Source organism: Thunnus albacares, chromosome 7 (assembly GCF_914725855.1).
Source record: "Thunnus albacares chromosome 7, fThuAlb1.1, whole genome shotgun sequence".
In the NCBI taxonomy this organism is placed as follows: Eukaryota; Metazoa; Chordata; class Actinopteri; order Scombriformes; family Scombridae; genus Thunnus; species Thunnus albacares.
The window spans coordinates 33403247-33428908 of record NC_058112.1 but is presented as its reverse complement, the minus strand read 5'-3'; the positions used below and the strand labels follow the sequence as shown (position 1 = coordinate 33428908).

Below are 25662 nucleotides of genomic sequence, written 5' to 3'. Positions count from 1 at the left end.
GTCAGGGGAAAGTTTGTCCTTATCTTCTACACAACACAACACACTACAGTCACAGTCAGACCAACTACACACACTGACAATGAACCAGTGGTGGAAGAAGTATTCAGATCCTTTACTTAAGTAAAAGTACCAATACAGCAATGTAAAAATACTCCATTACATGTAAAAGTCCTGCATGAAAAATCCTACTACAGTAAAAGTACATAAGTATTATGAGCTTGATGTAGTTAAAGTATTGCAGTAAAAGTACATAAGTATTATGAGCTTGATGTAGTTAAAGTATTGCAGTAAAAGTACATAAGTATTATGAGCTTGATGTAGTTAAAGTATTGCAGTAAAAGTACATAAGTATTATGAGCTTGATGTAGTTAAAGTATTGCAGTAAAAGTAGTGGTTTGGTCCCTCTGACTGATATATTATTATATATGACATCATTAGATTATTAATAGTGAAGCATCAGTGTTAGAGCAGCATGTTACTGTTGTAGCTGCTGGAGGTGGAGCTAGTTTACACTACTTTATATACAGTTAGCTAGTTTAGTCCAGTGGTTCCCAACCTAGGGGTCGGGCCCCTCCAAAGGGTCAGCAGATAAATCTGAGGGGTGGTGAGATGATTAATGGGAGAGGAAAGAAGAAAAAACAAAGTTCTGATACACAAATCTGTTTTCAGTTTTTGGACTTTTTCTCTAATCTTTGATTTTTGCTGAAATATTGGATCATTTGAACATTTATTGAAATGAAAGCATGTGAGAAGTTTAGAGGGAAAAATCACTATTTGGTGGAGCTGTTAACAACTCATAGACATGTGAAATGTGACCCCGACTACACACTGCTTTTTGTAAGACGTCAAAAGCCCAAAAAGGTTGGAAACCACTGGTTTCATCTTTAACAATGTGTTGTATTTTAAAAGCTTGTTATATTATCCATTGTGTCAAATCTTCATCTGAAAAGTAACTAAAGCTGTCAAATAAATGTAGTGGAGTAGAAAGTACAATATTTCCCTCTGAGATGTAGAAAGTAGCATCACATGGAAATACTCAAGTAAAGTACAAGTACCTCAAAACTGTACTTAAATACAGTACTTGAGTAAATGTACTTAGTTACTTTCCACCACTGCAGTGAACACAGAGAGGAAGCAGACAGACAGTGAAAGCAGATTGACTCTAAATTTAACCTCCTGACCTGCACAGACGACAACAACAACAACGACGTGGCTTCACATTCTGGCAGGTCACCGGAGAACCTGATAACAGTTGGAGGTCACGTTGTTTTGAACGACCTCCAAACTGTTGACACCAACTGGAAGTCAGGTCTGATCTGAGGCAGCTGGAACCGGCACCTGTGTTAATGTGTTAAAACAAAGCAAATCACTTACAGATTAAAGTGAGACAATAAAACAAGGACTAAATAGTGCATCAAAGGATTTTCAGGTGACATAAACACCTTCCAGCAGCCATATTGAGGAACTCTGTGAACACTGATTGAGTTTCTGTCTGTTCTCATTAATCTAATGAATCTGTATTTACCTTCAGTTGTACAACTATAAAGCTGTTAAGCTCCTCATTACTGTTTGGTTGTTGACACATCAGGATGTCAATTAAAAATCTTTAAAGCTGATTGTCTCTTGTTTTCAGCTGTGATAAGACAAGTTCAGCGATGTCACGCATGGTAACAGCTACATGACAACAACATCAGATCACGTTATTGTTTTTGTCTGGCAGCAGCTGGCGTTCTTTGATAAAGTCCATTAAAACCACAGTCAGATATCAGCTCTCCAGACCCAGTTAGCGGTAAAATGAGAACACGTTCTTATAAATAGATGCCGACAGCTCTCGGCCCTGCGCTGGCATCGAGAATCACCCGTAACACGCTGCAAACAGATGAAGAAAAGAGATGAACAGTAGGGGGCGGTGATGCAAACTTACCATTAAGAAACACCAGAGATGAAGAGTTTACTGTCATCTACACTCCTGTCAGTGGTCTTAAAGGATTAAACAGAAGATTTTCTATATTTGTCTTCTTGTCAACAAATATCAAACCAACAATGAACTGATCTACTAACAAGTATTGTGTGTGTATCAAAGCCTGATATATCTGATTCCTCTGTTATTGTTGGAGGTAAAAACACGTCAGTGAGTCACAGCGCTGCACTGGGTCACATGTTCCTTCATCATGAAGAGTTTGGTCACGTCAGTTTGTTTAAAAACGGCTCCAAAGACTAATAACAACGTCAGAATTTTCTTTAGCTTTTAGCTTCTTTGTCAATGCTTTTTAGCATCATGCATTGATGTAGATTAGAGCAGAAACCTTTTAAAACATCTTCTTAATGATGTCATCACAAGATCAAACCTACGACTTTGGAGAAGAGACAGAACAGACATTGATCCTTTTCTTAATTGAACGTGTTTCTGTTCAGAAATCTCTAATTCTGGTTTATTTAAACCTGAATCCCTGAATCTCTATAACAGATCTGCTGATCGCAAAGTTATTATGATCCGTCGAGCCACGATGGCTACAGTTATGGGAACGATCCTTTTATGGGTTAAAAGTCTTTGTTTTGTAACTGAACCTGTTTCCATCCTCTGCACAGCTGGGTGACTGATGCTAATCAGCAATAATTCAGGTCAAAGGTCAAATTTACAGCAGATTTATTGTGAGTGTTCTGTTATTCACTCTGAGTCTTTCCGCTTCGGACACGTAACATGATACGACTCCAACAAGCAGCTTGTTAAACATGTGCTGAGGGTAGCCATGGCAACCGAACAACAAACCACCACCCGACACGTTCATACACATGTTAAACATGTGATTGGAAGTGCAGGGGTGGACACAATAATGACAACACCTACGACATATAAGAGAAGATCAGCTCTGTGAAGGTTATAATGTTCAGTTTGTTGATATATAATTCAACTCTACAGTCAAACCGCTTTGAAAAAATACCAACTCTTAAATATCAACAGTGACAGTAAAAACCTGCAGTGTTGTTGGCCAATCACACCTCAAGGCAGATGTAGTTTGCTTATTTGATATGTAACATGTTTAAATTTCCATTTTTTTTCTGAGTACTTTAGAAAACGTCTCGTTCATGTTGGATCAAAAGCTCCAGAACAGTTAATAAATGGACTTTGAGCAGAGTTCACTTTGTCTTGTGCTTCTGTTTGTATCACTGTAGTATCTTCAGTGACATAGCGACACGTTTTGAAGTTGATATAACAGATTGTGGTGATGATAACCAATGTTTGGTTTCTAAGACACCCGTGAGATAGTTGACTATTACTCTGAAACCATTTGAAACATCCGTCCTGACTTGTTGTTGTTTAGTGTTGGTGTATCAACCTCAGCTGTACTGTACATAATGCCCCCCCTCCCCTCCTCAGGGAGAACGAGTATTTCCCCCAACAACGCCACAACCACGCCGCGTCTCTGTGTCCTGACACGTTACGCAACGGCCGCAGAGCTTCATCTCTGATGTCTCCCTCTGCGGCGTTGTGTTCCCTTCGTTTCTTTCGAGGCACGAGTCGCCGATGAACTCTCTGCACAGGCCACTCAGAGGGCTCACATTCCTCTGGTAAGCCTATCTCATCGACCCTACCCCCCCCCCCTCCACCACCACCCAACACCCTAAAAAAAGACCCATCAGAGGAGGCCCTCCCCTTTCTCCTTGTCAGGGTCCTGTGGCAGCTGGGACCAGGAGATGATAGGAGGACTCTCGCTCTGATCCACCACCAGTCGTCCACAGCATCCCTCATCTGATGGAGGACAAGTCAAAGAGCAAGCAAGAAAAGTGAGAAGATTTAATCAAGTACATCAAGAGATAAGAGTGTTGAAGATAGAGATTCAAGTGTTCAGAGAGTCCTAAAACCAACGCCGAACCATGAGTACCTTTGGGTACCAGAGGGAGCTGAAGAAGTACGAAGACGTGGATGAAGACAAGCTGCTGGCCACGTTGTCCTCCGAGGAGCTCCAGGAGCTGGAGAGGGAGCTGGCAGACCTCGACCCCGACGACAACGTCCCCATCGGCCTGAGGCAGAAAGACCAGACCGCCAAAACCCCGTCGGGGACCTTCGACAGAGACGCTCTGCTGAAATACTGGGAGGACGAGAACAAGAAGCTGCTGGAGGACGAGAAGGTGGAGTCCAACGCCGAACAGGTGAGATAAGAACTGTTTCAGAGTGTCTAAACATCTGTATCATCCATCGGTTCTTTTGAGAATCGACGTGCCGAGACTGAGAAAATAAAGTTCAGACTGTTTTCAAATCTCTACTTTTTGGTGCCTTTAAGGGATTTAAACAGCAACACGACATCGTCACAATATGTTTGTTTGTTTCACTCTGGGTTTGAACAGAACATGACGATACATAAAAAAAAGTTAACTACATTGTGGATGTGATGGATTATCTCTCTGCAGCTAGTTTGAACTCACTCACATAGATTTTCATAGAAATGAAGAGAAACCACCTGACTCCTAGAAAACAGGAAATAAATCTAAAGTTTATAAAGTTTATGTCAGTCATGCATTAAATAAAACACCAGCAGAACTCTCAGACTCACCATCATACTTCTAATTTTGATTAACAGCAACACAGACTGGAGTAACAGTTGCTATTATATCAACACATTAATTGTGATAAAATATTACATTTTTATAGAACTGCAATGATTAGTTGATTAATTGATCAACAGAAACTATTTTGATAACTGACTGATCATTTCTTTAGTCATTTTTTAAGAAAAAAATGGACTAAAGGAGCTGCTCACCTGAGGGTTACAATCTCACCGCTGTTATTAAAGGATTAAAATCATTATTAGTCTTTGGAGCCGTTTCTAACTAAATGAACATGTCACCCACTGCAGCGATGTGACTCACTGACGTGTTTTTAATAGTTTCTGGACAATAACAGAGGAATAAGATATATCAGGCTTTAGATACACACATAATACTTGTTAGTAGATCAGTTCATTGTTGGTTCGGATCCAAACATGAACATTAAGGAATGAAGCCGTTTGAGTGACGAGACTAAACAGTCTCAATCTGTCAAAAAAAGATTCCTGTAGATCAACACCTCGAGAGCCCTTTTAGTAACAGATTCTGTTTCACTTTTGGATTTAAGGAGCACGCCACCAATTTCACACGAGCATCGGTTCGCGGGTCAACAGTTGTTTAATATCTCCTGCATCTCCGGAGGAACTTTGTCAAGTCTGAGAAATGAACCCTGATGATGTCACAGTGATGTCATCGGGGTTATCTCAGCTTGAGCCTGGAATAAACTACGAATTCATTAAACAAAGTCTGTTACTGGAATTTGAAAGATGTGGGTGTTAAACAGGCAAGATGATATCCAGTTGCATTATGGGAAACGTAGGATCCAGGGTTTTTGGAACTTAATTCATACTAATGACTAAAAGTCAGGATATCTCAACCTCTGGTGGCTTTCAAATTCAAATTCAAATAAACTTTATTGGCACAACAGATCAGAAACTTATATTGCCAAAACAGTACAGAAAATTATAAACATTGACAGATAATTAATAAAATTCAGTCCTCCAACTTTATGGAAGTGCAACACAAAATCACCGGAGAACACATTTAACATTAGAAATATCTTTCTGATTCACGTCATTGTAATTATGTTCAAATTACAACATGAAGTTAATTTGAATATTTGAATATTTTGCCAAAAAGGATCCGAACGGTTAATGAATTTAAGATATATGGTAATTTTGATATTTAACTGTTTGCTTTCAAACCAAAGTGAGAATAAGTCCATTTATATTTTCAACTTATTATTTATTTCATGTAATTGCTCATGACAGTTTGTGAAAATTAACATACATAAGTGATTGCAGGAATAAAACAAAAACAAGTGAAAGCAAAATGGAAAGAAATAAAGGCAAAGTATTAGTCTAAAGGTACTTTTTCCCATTTTATACATTTCCTTTAATCTGTTTGTCCATTCAAGATGCATTTTCACTGTAATCTGCACTTTCTTGCCATAACCAAAGAACATCCTGCAAACACAAACGTCTACAAACTTGTGCAATTACTCCCAATACTGCAGTCTGGAGATTCATTTGCAAGAAAATCTCCAAAACAACATATATATATAAAAGAAAACCTTCAGTCAAAAAGTTCATTAACTTGAAACTCGACCAAAAAAAAGGTTTGCAGATTGTTCTCCAGCATGATCCTGTTATTTCTACTGTTATTTGTTAATAACTTTTCATTGGTTTCTTTAGAAGTATTTGCATAAATAATTGGAATTCACATTTATTTCTCATTTGTACATTGTTGGTCCTGTCATTTTTAGATGCATGTTTATTGTGTGTTTAAATATAATCTATAATATATGATGATGTAGAAAGTGTTTTACTTAAACGTGTCACTGGAAAACAGTCTAAAAATATACGACTGTCTGAGAAATGCCAGCTATGATGACTGTCTGCCAACGTTAGAGAGTAATTAAAAGTCTGAGGCTGGAGAACGTCAGGGTTTGACCTAATTTGACCTAATTTTCCGTACTGTTATCGTCTGCAGGAAGGACGCCCAGATAAGAGCAGAGGGGAACGAGTGAAGGCGAGCGCCAGTGACGCCGGTAAGACTCCGGACAACGTCAGGAATCTAGACAACGACAGAAAGAAGAGTTCACAAAAGGGGAAGAAATCACAGAGTGTCTTTAACAAAAATCATGCGAAAGAAGACAAGATGGAAAAGAAAGATGAGTGCAAAAAGGAGGCACCGATACGGAGTAAATGTCCGGAGAAGAAAGTTCTGTCTAAAAGTTCGAGGAGCGAATCCAGCAGGACTGAAACCACAAACCAAAACCTGAACGTGACCTCCGACAGAGCGAGTGGAAACCCGACCGTCATCGAAGAAGCTCTGGAGCAGATCCTGCGTGATGATCCAGCCATGAACGAAGTCAACCTCAACAACATCGAAGACATTTCCCAGGAGACCTTGCTTCGTTTTGCCGAGGCCCTGAGCACAAACACTCACGTCCACGTTTTCAGTCTCGCCAACACTCACGCCGACGACCGGGTCGCCTTCGCCATCTCCAAGATGCTTTGTGAGAACAGCTCCATCAGAAACCTGAACGTAGAGTCCAACTTCGTGTCCGGTCAGGGCATCCTGGCTCTGCTGGCGGCGCTGCAGCACAACAGGACGCTGGTGGAGCTTCGCTTCCACAACCAGAGGCACATCTGTGGGGGGAAGGTGGAGATGGAGATGGTCCAGCTGCTGAGGGAAAACACCACTCTGCTTAAGCTCGGCTACCAGTTCGACCTCCCAGGCCCGAGGATGACGGCGACCAGCATCCTGACGCGCAACCAAGACCAACAGCGACAGAGGAGGCTCCAACAGAAGAAGGAACAGAGTCCGTCAGAGGTGTCGGGACAAGTTTCTGGTTCATCTGCAGAAAACAAACCACCAAAGAAGTCGTCACAATCATCTAAAACAGTTGAAAATCAGAACAGAAATCCTCCTCCCCCTCTGTGCCCGTCGCTAGACCCGCCAACCAGGAAGATCGCCGAAATGGTCAAACAGCACGAAGGCTCCAACAGCACGAAGGCTCAGTCGAACCAGAGGAAACCAAAGTCGAAGAAGCTCAAGAACGGCGCCAACGAAAAGGAGAGCGTCGATATTCTCAAAGAGCTGAAGAACGCCTTGAAGCCGTCGCTGCAGAAGAGACGAGACGAAACGTCCCGCCTGCCGCCGCCGCAGAGGTCGAGCCGCGACGACCTGATGGCGGCGATTCGTGGGAGCAGCATCAGGTCCCTCAAAAGGGTAAGACTTCCTGCGAGTCTGTCACTGACTGATCTTTGTTCAGGGTTTGAAGGAATTTAGCTTCGCTTGACTGAAAGCATCACAGACATAATTTAGCCTCCAAAAGCCATTAGACCCCTCAGCGTGAGCTCCCGCTGTCATCAGACGACAGCTTCTGTCACTCTGTGAATTCCTCGACTCTCCGTCGGGTTATAAATAGACCGACTTCTTCACTGCTGTTTGATAAGACTGATGGCTCACAGGGCTGCTGGGAGGAGAGCAGACGAGCCGAGAAAACAAAAGCTTGTTCAGATTTTCACCACAAGTAAAAACCTGACATTGGTCTTTTATGAAAGTAGTCAAGTTAATTCAGGTAATCCTGCTTAACGCTGATGAATAATAATGTTGAATTATTGCACAGACCTGCAACAAACATCCAGAAACCAGAAAGCCACAAATTATGAAGTCAGGCTTTTAAAAACCAACCAAACCAGGTGTGTTTTTACATCTCAAAGGATCATTCTGGTGATTTTCTATGTTTTTCTTCTTGTCAACAAATCTCATGATCTACTAACAAGTATTGTGTGTGTATCAAAGCCTGATGTATCTTATTCCTCTGTGCCATAGACCTCTGTTTGTCCAAAAACCACCGCTGCACTGGGTGACATGTTCCTTTGACTAACAATACTGATAAGATTGTAACTCTCAGGAGAGTTGTTCCTTGTATGGCAGACGCTACTGAGCATGTGCAGGAACGTGGTTCTGTTCTGTTTCTAAACAAACTAATGTGACCAAACTCTTCATAATGAAGGAACACGTCACTCAGTGCAGCGGTGCAAATTTGACATTTGTAGAGCAGAAGACTGTCGGAGCAAAGATGCAGATGAATTAAGACATAAAAATGATGAAAGAAGTTTGACTCTAAGCCGAGCCGTTTTTGAGATAATTGCGAAAACATAAACTTGATTGTTGCAGCGCCACCTAGAGGTCAATGAGTGTCATTTTATGTGTGTCAGTATTTGGGTGAAACTGCAAGAACACTTTTAGTAGAGAAAAATAAGAAGAAAGAAAGAATAATGAGGACGAGTCTTGCGACACCAGACAATCGTAGATCTTCGCCTACTGAAGTCTGGAGTTTTCTAAACGCTCAGTAGTTGCTTGAACGGTGGCGAGAACAAAAACTACACCCCTTACATTTTATCAAGGACCCGCCTTACTGGAAATGATGCTCTCCCGTCTTTCTCTTCTGTAGTGAACATGCGTGTCATCGCCTGATATGAACGGATTGCTAAACTTGTTTTTAACAATGAAACCTGGCAGATTGTCTTCAGTCTCTATGAGTGTTCAGAGTCTGACCTGTCAGTCTAAACGAGAACAAAAACAACAGCAGTAAAGCTCACTGCTGGAGTCCTAATAATAATAATAATACATTTATTTATAGAGCAGCGTTCAACAGCAGACGTCACAAAATGCTTCATATTGAAAACAAGCAAAAGAAAAAAGCAAAACTGCAGCTAAAACTGAAACAAACCAAACAAACAAAACAAAAGTAAGTCTAAAAGGTTGAATGTTTTTATGTTTTTAATTAACAAGTATTGATTTCTGTTTGCTGTTTTATCACAGGTTACAGCTTCTAGTAAAAACCTGTGACTGTGTTTTTGAATCATGAATGACGTCTTAAACCTGCTGGAACTTAACGTGTGTGTGATGTTTGTGGTTTCAGGTGGACCCGTCACAGACCTGAACTCACCGACGGATCAACGACTGTTCACACTTTCTACTGAAACGTTTCATTTTCATTTCACTTTTTTTTTTTTTAATTTAAAAAAAAAAAGTCACTTTTTAACAGTATCTTATTTAAGTTGTCACATGGCGTAGCAGCAGACTGTATTCTGTACTGTTCAGATATTATTGTCATATTTTGTTACTGTGTGTGAGACCCACTGTGAATATTAACGTGTAGAGAAATAAAATGTATGTTCTGAATCGGTCTACATGGTTTCTACCAGCTGTTTTTTACCACAGAGACACTTTAAGCTGTATATAAACATTTAAAGGTTTATAAAACACTATAATGTAGTTATAAGAAGATATTAATGTACAGTATTTATTATAACTTCTCATATGAAGACATTTATTATTGGTTTATGCAGCAGCCTCCATTTATAGGTGAGTTATAATTGCTGACTAACACATTAAAAGATGTCCAGATGAACACTGAGAGGTTTTCCTCACTTCAAGAGATGTGAGTCCAACATGCACCAGGACGCCTCATTCCAAAAATTTAACTCATAAAACTGTAAATAACACCATCAGATCAGTGTTGTTGTTCAAATAGATTCGTCTTGTTACACACAACAGCCCTTAAACACGTCATTAAAGGTCATATAACAGCTTCACATCGGGGACCTGAGAGCAGGATCGACTCACTCTGCTCTCTAATAAAGAATCACAAAGGGATTAAAGTCAAACTACAAACTCTACACAGAGAGAGAGAGAGATCTGTTATGTGAGCAACAGCTGCTGCTTACTGTCTGTCAACACACACACACACACACACACACACGGTTTATACAGTATTTGACAGATGATGTGTGTAAGTGCGTCTGTTAAAGCTGAATACACGGTTGATTGCTGCTGTTTCAATAGTTTTCAGAAAATCAAAATATTCTCTTTCAACCGTTAGATTCATGTCACATTGTTGCTAAAACTTAAAGGAGCATTCTGGTAGTTTTCTATATTTTTCTTCTTGTCAACAAATCTCATGTTTGGATCCAAACCAACAATGAACTGATCTACTAACAAGTATTGTGTGTGTATCCAAAGCCTGATATATCTGATTCCTCCGTGACGTAGACCTCCTGTCGTTGTCTAGAATCTATTAAAAACACATCACATATACGTATACATACAGTACTGAGCAAAAGATTTAGACAAGATTTAGACAACAAGGCCATTCAAAGTGCTTTACATAGAGCATAAAAGGCATTAAAACAGAATATAAAAGCAACACAAGTAAAAAGACATAAAAACTATTAAAAAGTGTTAAATTTGGAAATAAAAAGAAGCTAAAAGGGAATAAGACAAGAGATAAAACAAGAGAATAAAAGTAACAGTGCAGTGTAAAATATTAACCCTTAATGTGGTTTAATGAAAGGCAGCAAACAGAAAAGTCTTCAGCTGTGATTTAAAGAACTGAGAGTTGCAGCAGACCTGCAGTTTTCTGGGAGTTTGTTCAGATATGTGGAGCATAAAAACTGAACGCTGCTTCTCCAGGTTTAGTTTGGACTCTGGGGACCACCTGAGAGGTCTGGATGCCTCATAACATAGCAGCAGATCAGAAACCATTCGGTGCTTTATAAACCAACAGTAATATCTTAAAGTCAATTCTTTGACAGACAGGAAGTCAGTGTAAAGATCTGACTACCTTATTAACTTGATCCAGAGTCGAGTAAACAGCAGAGAGTTAAAGTAAATCAATATTCGGTCTTTCAAACAGCAGCAGTTCTCTTCAGTGTTTCAGGAACTCGACAGGTCGGTTGTTCCTGCGTCTTGGAGACGTCGCCACAGTTCTTCTTCTTCTATTGTGGATTTCGGCGTCTCAGCTGCTTCTGTCTCTTCATGTTAATCCCAGACTGACTCCATGATGTTGAGATCAGAGACCATCTGTTGCAGATAAGATAGTTCTTCATGACTCTGGTTGGATGTTTGGGCTCGTTGTCATGCAGCAGGATACATTTGGGACCTACAGATGCCTCCCTCATGGTGTTGCATTATAGATAAGAATCTAAAGTTCCTGAGATCTGAGATCAGAGAAGAAGAGTATGGAAGCTGCTATTTAGTTTTTTTTTTCTTGTTTATACGATACAATCACATAGCAGAAATATCTACATTCAGCTGTACACCTCTCCACCTCCCTACAGTGCTCATTAAAGTTTCATTTGATGTCATATCAGCTGGCAGACAAACAGCCGAGCTTCACATCCATCCGTCTGTGTATGAATCAGTTTCTAATCCAGTACACACAGAGAGTAAATGAAGTTTATTAAACAGCTGTTCAGAGTAAATATAGATCCCCTCAGGGGGGTGGCAGGGGGGGCTTAGTTTGACTGAGTGACCCCTCATTACAACAACTTCACATCTTTAATGAAAGGCTACTTAAATGTTATACAGCTTTAATTGGAGGAGAATGAAATCCTCCACTTACAGAGTGCTGAGAGACGCTGCAGCATGTCTGCTATTCACCGTCTTACTCATAACACGCTGTAATATATTTATCCTGCTCAGGCTCTGTGCAAAACCACACAAATCTGCCTTCTTTTAATAGAATCTACGTTGAAGTCACGAGCTGTCAGGACACTCGGTTTCCTTCTGCATCCTTGACTTTTAAAATGTCACTAAATTTGAACTGGAATTTAAAAATATTTCCAGTCGTTCTAGTTGTGACCACCAGATGGTGCTAAAGCAGCTGCACACAGCAGCTAAAACATAAAGCTTCTGTTTCTTACTGTCAGCAAATCATTCATACATTATTAGGGACTGAGCCCAAAAGGCAGAGGAACACTGCAAAACAATAGGTGAGGACCTTATTGTTTTTCATGTGTTTGTTGTTTGTTTCTTTATTATTACGCCACTTAAACCCTAAATTTGACCCCCTAAACATGCTCAAAAACTCACCAAATTTAGCACATACATCAGGTCTGGTGAAAAATTTGATAAAATGCAAAAATTAATCCCCGAAGTGCCAAAATGTGCTCTCTAGCGCCACCTATGTAACTAAAATGGCCGCCACGGCCCGTAGGAATGTCATAGAGAGATCAAACCAAAACTCAATTATCCGTCCAATCAAGACCTACAAATCATACACCGAAACCCCTGACCTAAATCCAACAGGAAGTCCACAATTAGCCTTTCAAAATAAGACTTTGCCCCAATTTAAGTCCTCAAACAAACGCTATCTCCTCCGATGTATCAGCTTCAAACTTTAATAGGTGACTTATGACACTGTGCTGAGACAAAGTTGTTAAAAACTTTGTAATAACTTGAACGGTTTAGATTTTATAAGCCCTGAAAGTTGCAGTGCCACATCACCCTTACAATGTAAACCAATGGGGAGGCAATCTATGGGCATGGACTTTGTGTCAAACAGAGGCTTCTGACGTCTAAACTATAAGTCTGACCACTTTCAAACCTGTATCAATGGATTTGCCATGAAATTTCCAACTAAAATATGATTTTTAATGCAGGTTTTGGCCAAAGTCATGAGATTTATGAGGATATTTCACAAGAAGCGTACTCTAAAATCCTCCTCTCCAACTGCTCCTGGTGATGTCACTCCCTCAGTGCTGTGAAACATTCCGCAATACACACTCATTATAAAATCACAGGAGGAGCAAGAAAAGACTTTAAAACTCACACTCTAATATCTCAAAAACAATAAAAGATAGAAAACACATGTAAATTCAAGATTTGTAGGTCAAAGTCTCGTGATTCATTTAAAGTTCAAATGAAGTTTGTATCTAAAACTATGTGGAAGCAGTAAATGTTCAAAAAGGTGTGGGTTCACTCACACTCTCCATTCAAATATATGAGTACAAAGAACAAGAGACAAACTTCTCTGTAAATATTAACATTTATTTAAGTATACAATTTAGTATTCTCACTAGCCCACCCACCCCTCCCGACCCTTTTCACAGGTTCGATGTCAGTATCCGGGCTTCTCGATGCAGCATTAAGCCTCGCTGGAGGACGGTAAAAACTCTTTAAGACGAACAGTTAAAACTTAGCGTTGATTATTTCTTTACACCGTTTTACAGACGGAGGATCACAAGGCATCGCCAAAACCCAACAAGCTGCTTGCAAATGCCACATTTGGTTCATTATTATTTGCTTTTTTTTTTTTTTTCCTTAAATGATTCTCCATAAGGAGGCATTTATAGTCGCGACTCGCATTGCATAAAATGATAAGTTTGTTAACTGAAGGACGGGAGAAGATGATTTATTTTTTTATCATTGTAGTTATTATTTTTTTTTTTGTGTGTGTGATGTGATATTTGTTTTGAAATACTGAATGGAGCGCTTCCTCCTGCAGGAAATAACGGAATGATATCACAACAAAAGCAACCAACCAGACAAAAGAACAGAACTCCCATCATAATCACAAATGCCACAGTGTGTGTGTGTGTTTGTGTGATTTAATGTGTGCAGACATTTTTTTTTTCTATTAAGCCAAAGAACTTTGCGTCATGTTTGTATCCTCCGTTTAAAAAGGTCACAATATTACAAAACCTTTAGCTTTTTAAAAAAAATGTCCGTCATTGCTGTAACTTACCCGAAATAAAACAAAAGTTATATTTGACAAACACACCCCCCCACAAAAAAAACATGAACTATCGTAGAAACCGTGTGCAAATAAACCGCCTCAATTACATAAAAAATAAAAAGTTGAAGAATCACGTGAGGCGTCCCCGGCCCCTCCTCTTCCTCCTCCTCCTCCTCCTCCTCCTCCTCCTCCTCCTCCTCGTTTTGGTCAATGGATGTTTTTCTTTATGAAAAAATAACGTGGCTAAAACTACGATTTATTATTAGGAAACTCGAAAAGGTACGAAAAAAGAAGCACAGTAAGAAAATAGTGTTATCTCGCATTTAAACCGACCGTCCAATCAAACACAAAGAGGATCCTGCCTGTTTGGTCGCAACATAACGTCTCCCTTTTTTTTTTTTTTATCAGTTTCTCCAGACAAGAGGAATGAAAACATGAAGGAATGAACACACACACAAAAATATTCTCCCCAAGAAGCATTGTACACGATCCCTCTCTCTCTCTGTGGAGCAGCTAGTGTTTTTATATGATTATTGATTATTGATATTGACAAATGTAGACGGCTGCGTCTCTACATTGTGCTGATGATGCTGTTAAGTGCTTTTTCTAATGATGATGATGATGATGATGTTCCCATGGGGGGGGGGGGGTCTTTAACGACGAAGGTGTGTGACGATCATTACAGATTTAACGGATGAGGTATTGCACAGATTAATTGTAATAATAATAATAATAATAATTATAATAATTATAATAAAAACAAAAAAAAAGCAAAAATAAATATACAGCAAATTCATACATTTACATTACAATTTTAGTCAGATTCTGGAAGATTTTTAGAAGATATTTTAGTGTCAGCGGTGGTGGTGGTGGGGGGGGTTGGTGGGGGTAGAAGGGGGGATGAGGCGAGAGATATTCACTAGTCATCCCACTCGTCGTCGTCCTCGAAGTCCTCGTCTTCGTCATCATCCTCGTCTTCGTCTGAAAGAGTAAAACACATATTTCATGAGTGTGGAAACCAGCAGGTCTTGTCTTTGGCTGTGAACATTTCTTTGTTTATTTGATGTTTTATTGTTTTATGACTTGTTGAAATGAAGGGGAGGACTATGTATAAACCCTTCGAGCTTCCTTCCTCTCCTGCACAATTTAATATTTTACTGTGTAATATTTTTATTGTATCCTTTGTGCAAAAAAAAAAAAAAACAACCTAAAACCAGGATGTACTTTCTACGTCTCTGACTGTGGAAATCTGACGTTTTCACATCGCAGATGAAGAACAGCAGCATTAAAACAACAGTCTTACAGGTGAAGCTGTGTGATTGTACTGTAACAGGTTATCCAGCTGTTGTCAACGGTTACCTGAGGAATGGATGGCTTTGCTCCTCTTCTGCATCACTTCCATGAGAGCGCCGACGATGCCCGCGGTGGGCGCCGGCGTCGGAGGGCCGGAGTCTGGAAGATCCGACACCTGGAGACACACAAACAGGTTCAGTCCCGCTCATTAAAAACCCCCCTAACCCACATCAGATACTTCCTTCATCATATTTATATCACAGGAATATTTACAGATGTGCAGTAAAATACAGATGTTAGTGATCATACTTAAAGATATCAACCTGTTTTTTCTTTTCTCTTTATTTTATTTATTTATTTTTAGAATTTTCTGTCTTCATTAGCTAGTGTATGTAATACTAATAAAATAAAAATTAATAAATAACTAAAGGTAGAAAGAATCCTCCTCCTCTGATTGGTTCACTTTTCTGTTCATTTGTTCTGCTTCTTGTCATTTACTCTTCGTTGTATTTTCCTACATTATGTTTATTTGTTTGTTTGTTTTTCTCCTCATGTTGAGGAGGTTCGCTGTATCAGCCTGTACAGTCACATCTATTTTATTTCTATTATCTGGATTTTATGCAGACTGATGTGTGGAAATAAAAAGAAATTAGAAAAAAAGAGAAAGATGAAATTCATTTTGCACATGAATATGTATATAAATGCTCAACATAACATAATAATAATGAATAAACTTTTCCAATTTGTACTTTTCCTGCTACATTTATTGATTTTTAAAACTGCACTAACTAATGTTTTTGTTCACTAGTTTGCAGCAGAAACAAGTAGTGAACATTAACTCTGACTGTTCATCATCTTTGGTACGAATATACAAACCGTTACACCCCTAATTATTCATGTGGAGTCGTGTTTCTGTCCACCTGGTGAATGTGAGTCCAATATTCACTCTCTTTTATCTCTGTTTTTGGTCTCTACCAACTGCTGAGGGAAATATCTGGCTCTTTAGCTGCTAAATGCTCCACTATGTTCATCAGCTAGTCTACAGCTAACTGTGTCTGTTTGGTGCTGAGCAGGTAGTGTACAGCGGCTTTTTACAGCTTTTTATCTCTGAAAACGACGCTATGAGACGCTGAGAGTGAACCAGAACAGTAAAGTTGCAGCCGGACAGATAAACAATGAGCTGAAACTCACTATAAAGCTCCGTAAAGCCGAGAGGAGCTGCAGAGTCACTGATGATTCTCTGTAGGTTCATCACTACGAGCCACGACCGACACATTATTACACACTGACAGCTGCTTTAAGTTTTATTTCTTGTTTATCAGACGCTAATCTACGTTTTAGTTCCTCCTCTGTGACGTTGGATAAAATGATAAACATGAACCGCCGGCGTGCAGCTTTGAGTGACGTGTGATGTGGAAATGCGTCTTACGGTCTTGAGCTGGATCCCCTGTCGGATCTGGTCCAGCAGGGCGTCTCGTCCGGTGCTGGAAGGCGGCGCTCGGTTGTTCTGCTCCACCTTCTTCAGCTGAGCTCCTCCTCTGATCTGCTCCAGCAGCGCCGACTTCCCGCCCGGGCTCGGCGAATGAGGCGAGTCTCCGCCTCCCCCGACTCCGTCCATCTCCGGGGGCGGAGGGGGGCCGGGCGGGGGAGGTGGAGGAGGAGGGGGAGGAGGTGGGGCGGGGGTGGAGCCCTGTGGAGACTGATGGGCCAAAGGAGGAGGCGGAGGAGGCGGGGCTTGGGGGGCGACGGAGGAGTGTGAGGAGGACGAAGGAGGAGGAGGGGGAGGCTGGTGGTGGTGATGGTGGGGAGGGGGAGGTGGCTGGTGGCCTCCTCCTCCTCCTCTGGTGGGAGGAGGCGGGGGAGGCGGAGCACCCAGAGTTCCTGGCCTGGAGGGAGGCGGGGGAGGAGGAGCTGAGGCGGGGGCTCGGGAAGGAGGAGGGGGAGGAGGGGCTCCCCGACCCCCTCTGGACGGGGGAGGAGGAGGAGGGGGTGGGGCTGAGCTGTGTGGGGGAGGAGGAGGAGGAGGGGCGCCTCCACGGGAGGGAGGTGGAGGGGGAGCTGCGGGGGGGGACAAAAGACACGAGATCAGGTTAGATAATAAGATGACATCACACTAGTTCCTCCAATCAGAAACATGTTTCTTCTTCTTTTATCTGGATGTTTGTTCTTCTTCTCTGTTTGTTTTCATTCATCTGCTGAAGGAGGAAATTAACACCTGGATCTATGAGCCTGATCTGTGACATCACAGCGAGTTGTGACATCACAGCTAGTTGTGATGTCACAGCTAGTTGTGATGTCACAGCGAGTTGTGAACTTGAAACTGAACAGCCAATCAGCGTAGTGTTTAGAAGACGTGTGTTTGGTCGTATAAACTGAAACTGTGTTTGATTTGTTTGATTCTTGTTTCATATTATTTATTTGTGCTGTTTGTCTGGTCGTCTATGGTTCCAGTATCCAGTCTGATCCGCCTCAGACCACGTCCAGTAAGACGTGTTTTACCTGAAACCTCGTACATAAAAGTGAATTGTTACCAAAATAAGACCAAATTTTTATGTATTTTGCAGAAACTAAAGGAAGCAGAGGAGCTGAATGTAACTGACTGACTGTTAATCAGCGACTACTTTGATCATCATTAATGTCTCTAATTCCAGTTTCTAAAATTAAACTAATTGAGGCTTTTTTTAGCACGTATAAATAGAATGTAGTTTATATTAACAGACTTTAGATATTTATATGTATTTCAGGCTGTTTCTACAAACTTAAAATGATTCATAAATAATCAAAATACTTTGCTATTATACATTTTTTTCTTCTGTCAAATCAATTAATTGACATTGTCTTCATAAATCTTCCGTACATCGCTTACAAAACGCTGCTGCTGCTGCTGCTCAGCTTCTAACACCATCCAACAGACGGTCACATATAACTCTTTATTTTAATCTCTTTGATCTGGCTTCCAGTAACTTTTACAATTCATTTTAAAACGTTGGTGCTCACTTATAGAGAGTCCATCATGACTCCACAGTACATTAGTGACCTTCTGCACCACTACAGCACTAGTCCAGCTCTTAGATCCTCCACCCGGGGCTTTCTAAGTACCTCGTACACATTTTAAGACCTGCGGAGATCACGCCTTCCAGTCAGCAGCCCCCAACTAGCTGAAGGTCCTTGAATAATGTAAACTCCTTTAAAAAGCAGCTAAAAACCCGTTTTATCTGCTCGACTTGTGTTTTTTATCTGGTGTCTTTGCTTTTCTTAAATAAAAGACAAAGACGCCACGATATCTGTGTGTTTATGTCGCACATGGTGTTAAAAAGAAGCATTAATAATAACAACAACAATAATAATAATAATAATCTTTATAAAGAAAAGAAAAAATGTTTTTCACCTTTTGCACATTTCACAATAACATCCTGGTGAAACTGATTAAAGCTTCGTTCTTCAGAAGCTGTTTCATTATTTTAGATGGTTGATGGACACATCAAAGGTGTGTGTGTGTTAGTGTGTGTATTAGTGTTAGTGTGTGTGTGTGTGTTAGTGTGTGTGTGTTAGTGTTAGTGTGTGTGTGTGTGTTAGTGTGTGTGTTAGTGTTAGTTAGTGTGTGTGTTAGTGTGTGTGTGTGTGTTAGTGTGTGTGTGTTAGTGTGTGTGTGTGTGTGTGTTAGTGTTAGTGTGTGTGTGTGTTAGTGTGTGTGTGTGTGTGTGTTAGTGTTAGTGTGTGTGTGTGTTAGTGTTAGTGTGTGTGTGTGTTAGTGTGTGTGTGTGTTAGTGTGTGTGTTAGTGTTAGTGTGTGTGTGTGTGTTAGTGTGTGTGTGTTAGTGTGTGTGTGTTAGTGTGTGTGTGTGCATGTCAGTGTGTGTCAGTGTGTGTGTTTGTGTGTGTGTGTGCGTGTCAGTGTGTGTCAGTGTGTGTTAGTGCGTCAGTGTGTGTGTGCGTGTGTGTTAGTGTGTGTGTGCGTGTGTGAGTGTTAGTGTGTGTGTGTTAGTGTTAGTGTGTGCGTGTGTGTTCTCACCCTGCCTCCTCAGCTCGTTCTTCACGGCCTCCACGCCTCCTTTCTTCTCGATGAAGTCATAGATGACCTTGGACGTCTCTCGGTCCTTTAGTTGAGCCTCAGAGATGCCGCACATGTCGAACAGGTTCTTCAGTTCAGGGTCCAGATTGTTGAGCTGCAACGTCAACGACACACAAAACTGTTAAATAACACAAACGCACGCACGCACGCACGCACGCACGCACGCACGCACACACACACACACACACACACACACACACACACACACACACACACACACACACACACACACACACGCGCTGCTGACGACAGCAACATGAACTCTTCTCATAATAATTCATTATCATTCTTCATGTTATTGTCATGTTTTCTTCTCTTTTCTTTCCTCCTTTTTTAATATTATTCATTTCTTACCTTTTTTTTTCTTAGTTTGGGGGTTTTTATTTAACATAATGTTTCACTTTCAGGTTGTCACATGTGGCAGGTGAGTCTTTATGGTCCTCTATAAATATATAGTTAATAACTATAAATTAAGGTGGTTGTAGTCAAGATTGACATGTGTTGCTTCAGGCCGTCGTTTTGAGATATTGTATCTATAATGTGATGATCTGATGAAAATAATATCAGCAGCAAGAAAATATTGTGTATAAACTAATTATTAATACACCCACAGCCTCCTTATAGAAATATGAGATATGTGCATTTATGCATTTAAGAATTAATTCAACAGTTCCTGCTGCTGTTTAATGTGAACTGATGTGATGTTTTTCCATCCAGTCAGTCACAGAGTCAGTTTGACACCTGGTGGCCAACAAGAGGAAACACAAGCTGCTGAAACTCAACTTCTTCCCATCAGATCAAACATTAACCTGCAGCCACTGATGGAGAAAAACTAAATACATTTACTCAAAGTAGTTTGAGGTACTTGTACTTTACTTGAGTATTTCCATGTGATACTACTTTCTACATTTCAGAGGGAAATATTGTACTTTCTACTCCACTACATTTATTTGACAGCTTTAGTTACTTTTCAGATGAAGATTTGACACAATGGATAATATAACAAGCTTTTAAAATACAACACATTGTTAAAGATGAAACCAGTGGTTTCCAACCTTTTTGGCTTTTGACGTCTTACAAAAAGCAGTGTGTAGTCGGGGTCACATTTCACATGTCTATGAGTTGTTAACAGCTCCACCAAATAGTGATTTTTCCCTCTAAACTTCTCACATGCTTTCATTTCAATAAATGTTCAAATGATCCAATATTTCAGCAAAAATCAAAGATTAGAGAAAAAGTCCAAAAACTGAAAACAGATTTGTGTATCAGAACTTTGTTTTTTCTTCTTTCCTCTCCCATTAATCATCTCACCACCCCTCAGATTTATCTGCTGACCCTTTGGAGGGCCCCGACCCCTAGGTTGGGAACCACTGGACTAAACTAGCTAACTGTATATAAAGTAGTGTAAACTAGCTCCACCTCCAGCAGCTACAACAGTAACATGCTGCTCTAACACTGATGCTTCACTATTAATAATCTAATGATGTCATATATAATAATATATCAGTCAGAGGGACCAAACCACTACTTTTACTGCAATACTTTAACTACATCAAGCTCATAATACTTATGTACTTTTACTGCAATACTTTAACTACATCAAACTCATAATACTTATGTACTTTTACTGCAATACTTTAACTACATCAAGCTCATAATACTTATGTACTTTTACTGCAATACTTTAACTACATCAAGCTCATAATACTTATGTACTTTTACTGCAATACTTTAACTACATCAAGCTCATAATACTTATGTACTTTTACTGCAGTAAAGGATGTTTATACTTCTTCCTCCGTTGGCTGCAGCTCCGTCTCCTCCCAGGAAATATTCACACCTTTTGTTATTGTCACGCTGCAGTGCATTGTGGGAGTGTCGGCTGTGTGTGGGGTCGTGTGCTCGGTCAGTCGGTTAAACACAGACAATCAGGAGGCAGAGAATGTAAAGCAATCAGCCTCCTGCTCGTTAAGGCTCGTCAGTCTGAACGTTCGTTAGAGGACGAACTCAATGATGACACGCACCAGCAGCTCCGGTTGCTATGAGAAACCAGTCAGAGGTTCCCAAACAGCCCTCATTTCATAATTACAAACATTATTTCAAACGTTAAATGAGAACACTGAACCTGTTTACATTCCTACTCTCAGTTATTACATGTTAAAGATGTCTTTTATTTTGAAATTGTGTTTTCTGTCCTGGTTTATTAACTTGGATGTTTTTCTGTCACTGTACAGACTGATGTATGTAAAGCAGGTGACTAGAAGCAGTCGTCATATTTTATTAATTGATTAGATGTTTGGTCCGTAAGACGACGTCCTCAAATGTTTCGTTTTGTCCACAACTCAAAGATATTCAGTTTACTGTCATAGAGACTAAAGAGACCAGAAAATATTCACATTTAAGAAGCTGGAATCAGAGAATCGTCACTCAAAAACAATCAATCGATTATCAAAGTAGTTGGTGATTAATTGAAGAGTTGGCAACTGATTGATTAATTAATTGTTGTAGCTCTGATCATATTCACTGCTGAAGGTTTCTTTTCACTTCCCTGAAATCTGAGTTTGACATCACGACTAGTATAGAAACCAGTAACGGTTCAATATACAAATTAAACAAGAACAACATGAGAACTTGAACCTTTCAACACTTTAAATTAAAGACTCAAGTTAAAACATTTTCACTGATTCTGTTATTTTCTGCGACAGTTAAAAATAAAACAGGTGTCCTTTAAAACTGGTTATTTTTACATGATGTTAGAGCTGAAATGATTAAATTGATTAGCTGCCAACTATTCTATCATTTAATCGTTTTGAGTAATTTCTATTAAAAAAAAAAAAAAAGTCCAAATTCTCTGATTCCAGTTTTTCAAATATATTTTCTGGTTTCTTTAGTCTCTCTGACAGTAAACTGAAGGTTTGGTTCAGGATCAAAGAAGGACGTCATCTTGGACTTTGGGAAACAGAAACAGTGATTTACACTTTTTGAATAACAACAAATTTTGGGATATTTTATAGACCAAACAACTAATCAATGTTTTTACTCTTTGGAGCCGTTTCTAAACAAACTAATGTGACCAAAACTCTTCATGATGAAGGAACATGTGACCCAGTGCAGCCGTGTGACTCACTGACATGTTTTTAAATCAGATATATCAGCTTTGATTCACACATGATACTTGTTAATAGATCAGTTCATTGTTGACATGAGATTTGTTGACGAGAAGAAATAAAACAGAAAATCTGCAGAATGATCCTTTAATCTGTGGAGCAACACCTGAAATCAAGTCTGTGATTTTGTCGCTACGACTTGTTTGCGTTTCTTTTTCATTGATTAGTGTTTCTGAGTTCGTGCAGCTCTGTAACGAGGCTGCAGGCTGCTTCTCTGGAACATTGTGCAGCTTCTGAGACGCAGCGAGATGTTTGTTGAATATGAGCAGGAAGCAACAAGAGCCTATTGTGTGATTCCATCATGCAGCCGCCACACAGGTCACTATTGTGTTCCTGCGTGCATGCCTGTGTGTGTGAGTGTGTGTGTGTGTGTGAAGGGGAATACTCACATCAAAACCTGTGTTTGGATCCCAGCCCACGTGACCGATGTGCCTGAGGAAGACAGGACAGATGTGGTGAGATCACACACACACACACACACACGTGTCCGTACTGACACACACACACACTGTTTATATGCACACAGAAGAAGAACATCAACTATTTAGCGTGTGCACATGGTCGCCCACGTGCACATGCTAAATAGTGAGCCCACACACACACACACACACACACTCATGCATACGTCACTCACAGAGACAGTGTGTTCATTGAATGCGTTCAGACTCGACGCAACATGTTTACTGCTGCCATGCAGCTCGGCGCTAAGCTGATCGTCAGACGGTGGAAACACTTTTCTGTGTTTAACAAGGTCTGAAACCAAAAACTTCATCTGTGTGAAGGTTTTTTTTTTTATTCTTTACACGACTATTTCTGTCACTTTTTATGTGAAAAACAGATGAAATAAACTTGAAGAGACAGAACTTGTTGCAGATTAGAAATCCTGAACATCATCCATGACGACTGCAGGGTCACAGAGGTATTTAGTTTCATTTTGACCTCTGACCTTACTCTTCCTGCTTCCTTCATGTTGCTGTGATTTCAGGAAGTGAAGCTACTGAACATATTCTGATCTCTGATAGAAACTGGACTCACTGGAAGTTGCTGGGAGTGCCGATGTCGGCTTTGGTCAGCTTCTTCTTCTTGCCTTTGGTCTTCTTGTCCTTTCGGGCCAGGCCGCCATGGCTCAGCATGTTGTTGATGTGATACGGCTGCTGCTGGTGGCTGTGGGAGTTGTGGAAGCGGACATTGTTGATCTCCGGGTTCTTGATGTCCACCGTGGCCATGTGTGGCAGAGCCGGACCTGTACACAGGGAGGGAGAGAGAGAGAGAGTGAGAGAGAGAGAGAGAGAGAGAGAGAGAGAGAGTGAGAGAGAGAGAGCGGTCAGTGGCAGAGATGATTTATTTTTTCTGACTAGATTTCTACTAGAAATGTCAAAATCTGTCGTGCAGATTGTCAAGAAATGTTCTGATCCAGTTCCTGCTTAGACTTTAGTGACTCTGTGACCTTTCACCTGTTGTCATTGTCTTAAACTTTATGAGAAGGTAAAACACTGAGGTTGAGTTTGTTTTGTCCAACATTTACTGTTCTCACGAGTAAATTTAAGACTTCTTATGACCTTTTAACATCACGCGGGATGTAATTTAAAGCCTTTTTCATGGTTATACCAGCCGAGGAAAATAGGAATGATGAGGTCTAGAATTAGGTTATTACAACTAGAAATACTTGGCGATTTTTTTAAACATTCAAATTTTGCAGGGTTGTTTATAACACACTTCTCTGTGGTGTATCAAACTCAGAAGACATATTTATTGTTGCTTTACACAGACTTTAAGTACATTAATTTATTGATATCTATAATCACGTTTCTGTCAGAACCTCCCAGCAGCGTTAAACATTCATTTCTAATAAAACCACAAACTACAGCTTCAATCTATCAAGTACAAAAATAACTTTAACGATAATTCTGGCAATTTTATATATTTTTCTTCTTGTCAACAAATTTCATGTTTGGATCCAAACCAACAATAAACTGATCTACTAACAAGTATTGCTTGATATATCTTATTCCTCTGTTATTGTCCAGAAACTATTAAAAACACGTCAGTGAGCCACACCACTGCACTGGATGACATGTTCCTTCATCATGAAGAGTTTTCAGTCTGTGGAAAGTGTTTCTATGTCAGGATGAGGCCACCGTGAATGCACGAGGACAGCTTCATCAGTCTGAGTTAGTCATATCAAGTGGATATCTGACACATTTACAGTCTTTTTAGCATCAAATTCCCTCTTTGTGTTTCCTCGGACAGTGTTTCCCTGTTGAGCTGCAGGTGGAAGTATAGTAACAAAAAGAGGAACTTTGGCACTAAAAAGACTGTAAGATTGAAAGATATCTACTTGATTTGACTCATTTGGACGCTGAAGCTTCATATTAGCTTCAGATAAACTTTTAGATACATTTTTGCACAGAAGGAGGACTGTGGATTTTGTCCTCCATCACTTCCATTGTAAGGTCATTATGAAGGAGGAATGATTACAGCGAGATGGTTGCACTTTGTAGCAAGACATCAAGCAGGAGATATTTCACTGGACACGGTTCAAAAGTCAAAAGGTACAAACAAGCCTGCAGCCGTACAGAGTAAAAGAGAAAAGTCAACTCCTCCTGTTTCTCTGTGAGCCGTCAGGAAGCTGTGAGTTCTATTAAAAACATGTCAATGAGCCACATCGTTGCACTGGAAAACCCTCATTACCTTCATTCTCATCGTCCGTCCTGAGTGATATTTGACTACCAGTATTGCTGCTGCATCCACATCCAGACTGCTGGACACCACCCTCATCGTCACGAGCTTAACTTCCCCTCGCCTCAGATTTGTTAGCTGGCATAAACTTTAATCAGGGATTGCAGGGATTTTGACACTTATACATTATGAGATGAAGAGCTTTGTAACTAGCTGGAGCAAGTGGAGAAACAGTGTTTACAACTGATCTGATGGCACTGAATGAAACAGCTTCAACAGCCTCGTCATGATTATCCCACCTGTAGTTTAATATGTGTATACAACATGACACAATCTCCCGCAATCACACACAAAAACAACTTATAACTA

The 25662-nt window shown here is 40.2% G+C and overlaps 2 protein-coding genes across 3 annotated transcripts in view; one reads left to right on the top strand and one right to left on the bottom strand.

Moving 5' to 3' along the window:
- The first annotated feature begins 3649 nt into the window (after positions 1 to 3649).
- Positions 3650 to 9755, top strand: lmod2a (leiomodin 2 (cardiac) a). Its single transcript, XM_044355641.1, has 3 exons — positions 3650 to 4152; positions 6538 to 7782; positions 9485 to 9755. Exons 1-3 carry the CDS (start codon positions 3877 to 3879, stop codon positions 9503 to 9505), a joined length of 1542 nt encoding a protein of 513 aa, XP_044211576.1. The 5' UTR covers positions 3650 to 3876; the 3' UTR covers positions 9506 to 9755.
- Positions 9756 to 13797: 4042 nt separating this feature from the next.
- Positions 13798 to 25662, bottom strand: part of wasla (WASP like actin nucleation promoting factor a) — a 33613-nt gene continuing 21748 nt past the window's right edge. For both annotated transcript variants that reach the window (XM_044355639.1, XM_044355638.1), the window contains 6 exons: positions 23650 to 23857; positions 23004 to 23046; positions 19388 to 19541; positions 16806 to 17434; positions 15443 to 15551; positions 13798 to 15064 (listed from right to left, as the gene is read on the bottom strand). In XM_044355639.1, coding sequence (XP_044211574.1) covers positions 15003 to 15064; positions 15443 to 15551; positions 16806 to 17434; positions 19388 to 19541; positions 23004 to 23046; positions 23650 to 23857 — 1205 coding nt within the window. In that variant the 3' untranslated portion in view covers positions 13798 to 15002. The remainder of the gene's footprint in view (positions 15065 to 15442; positions 15552 to 16805; positions 17435 to 19387; positions 19542 to 23003; positions 23047 to 23649; positions 23858 to 25662) is intronic.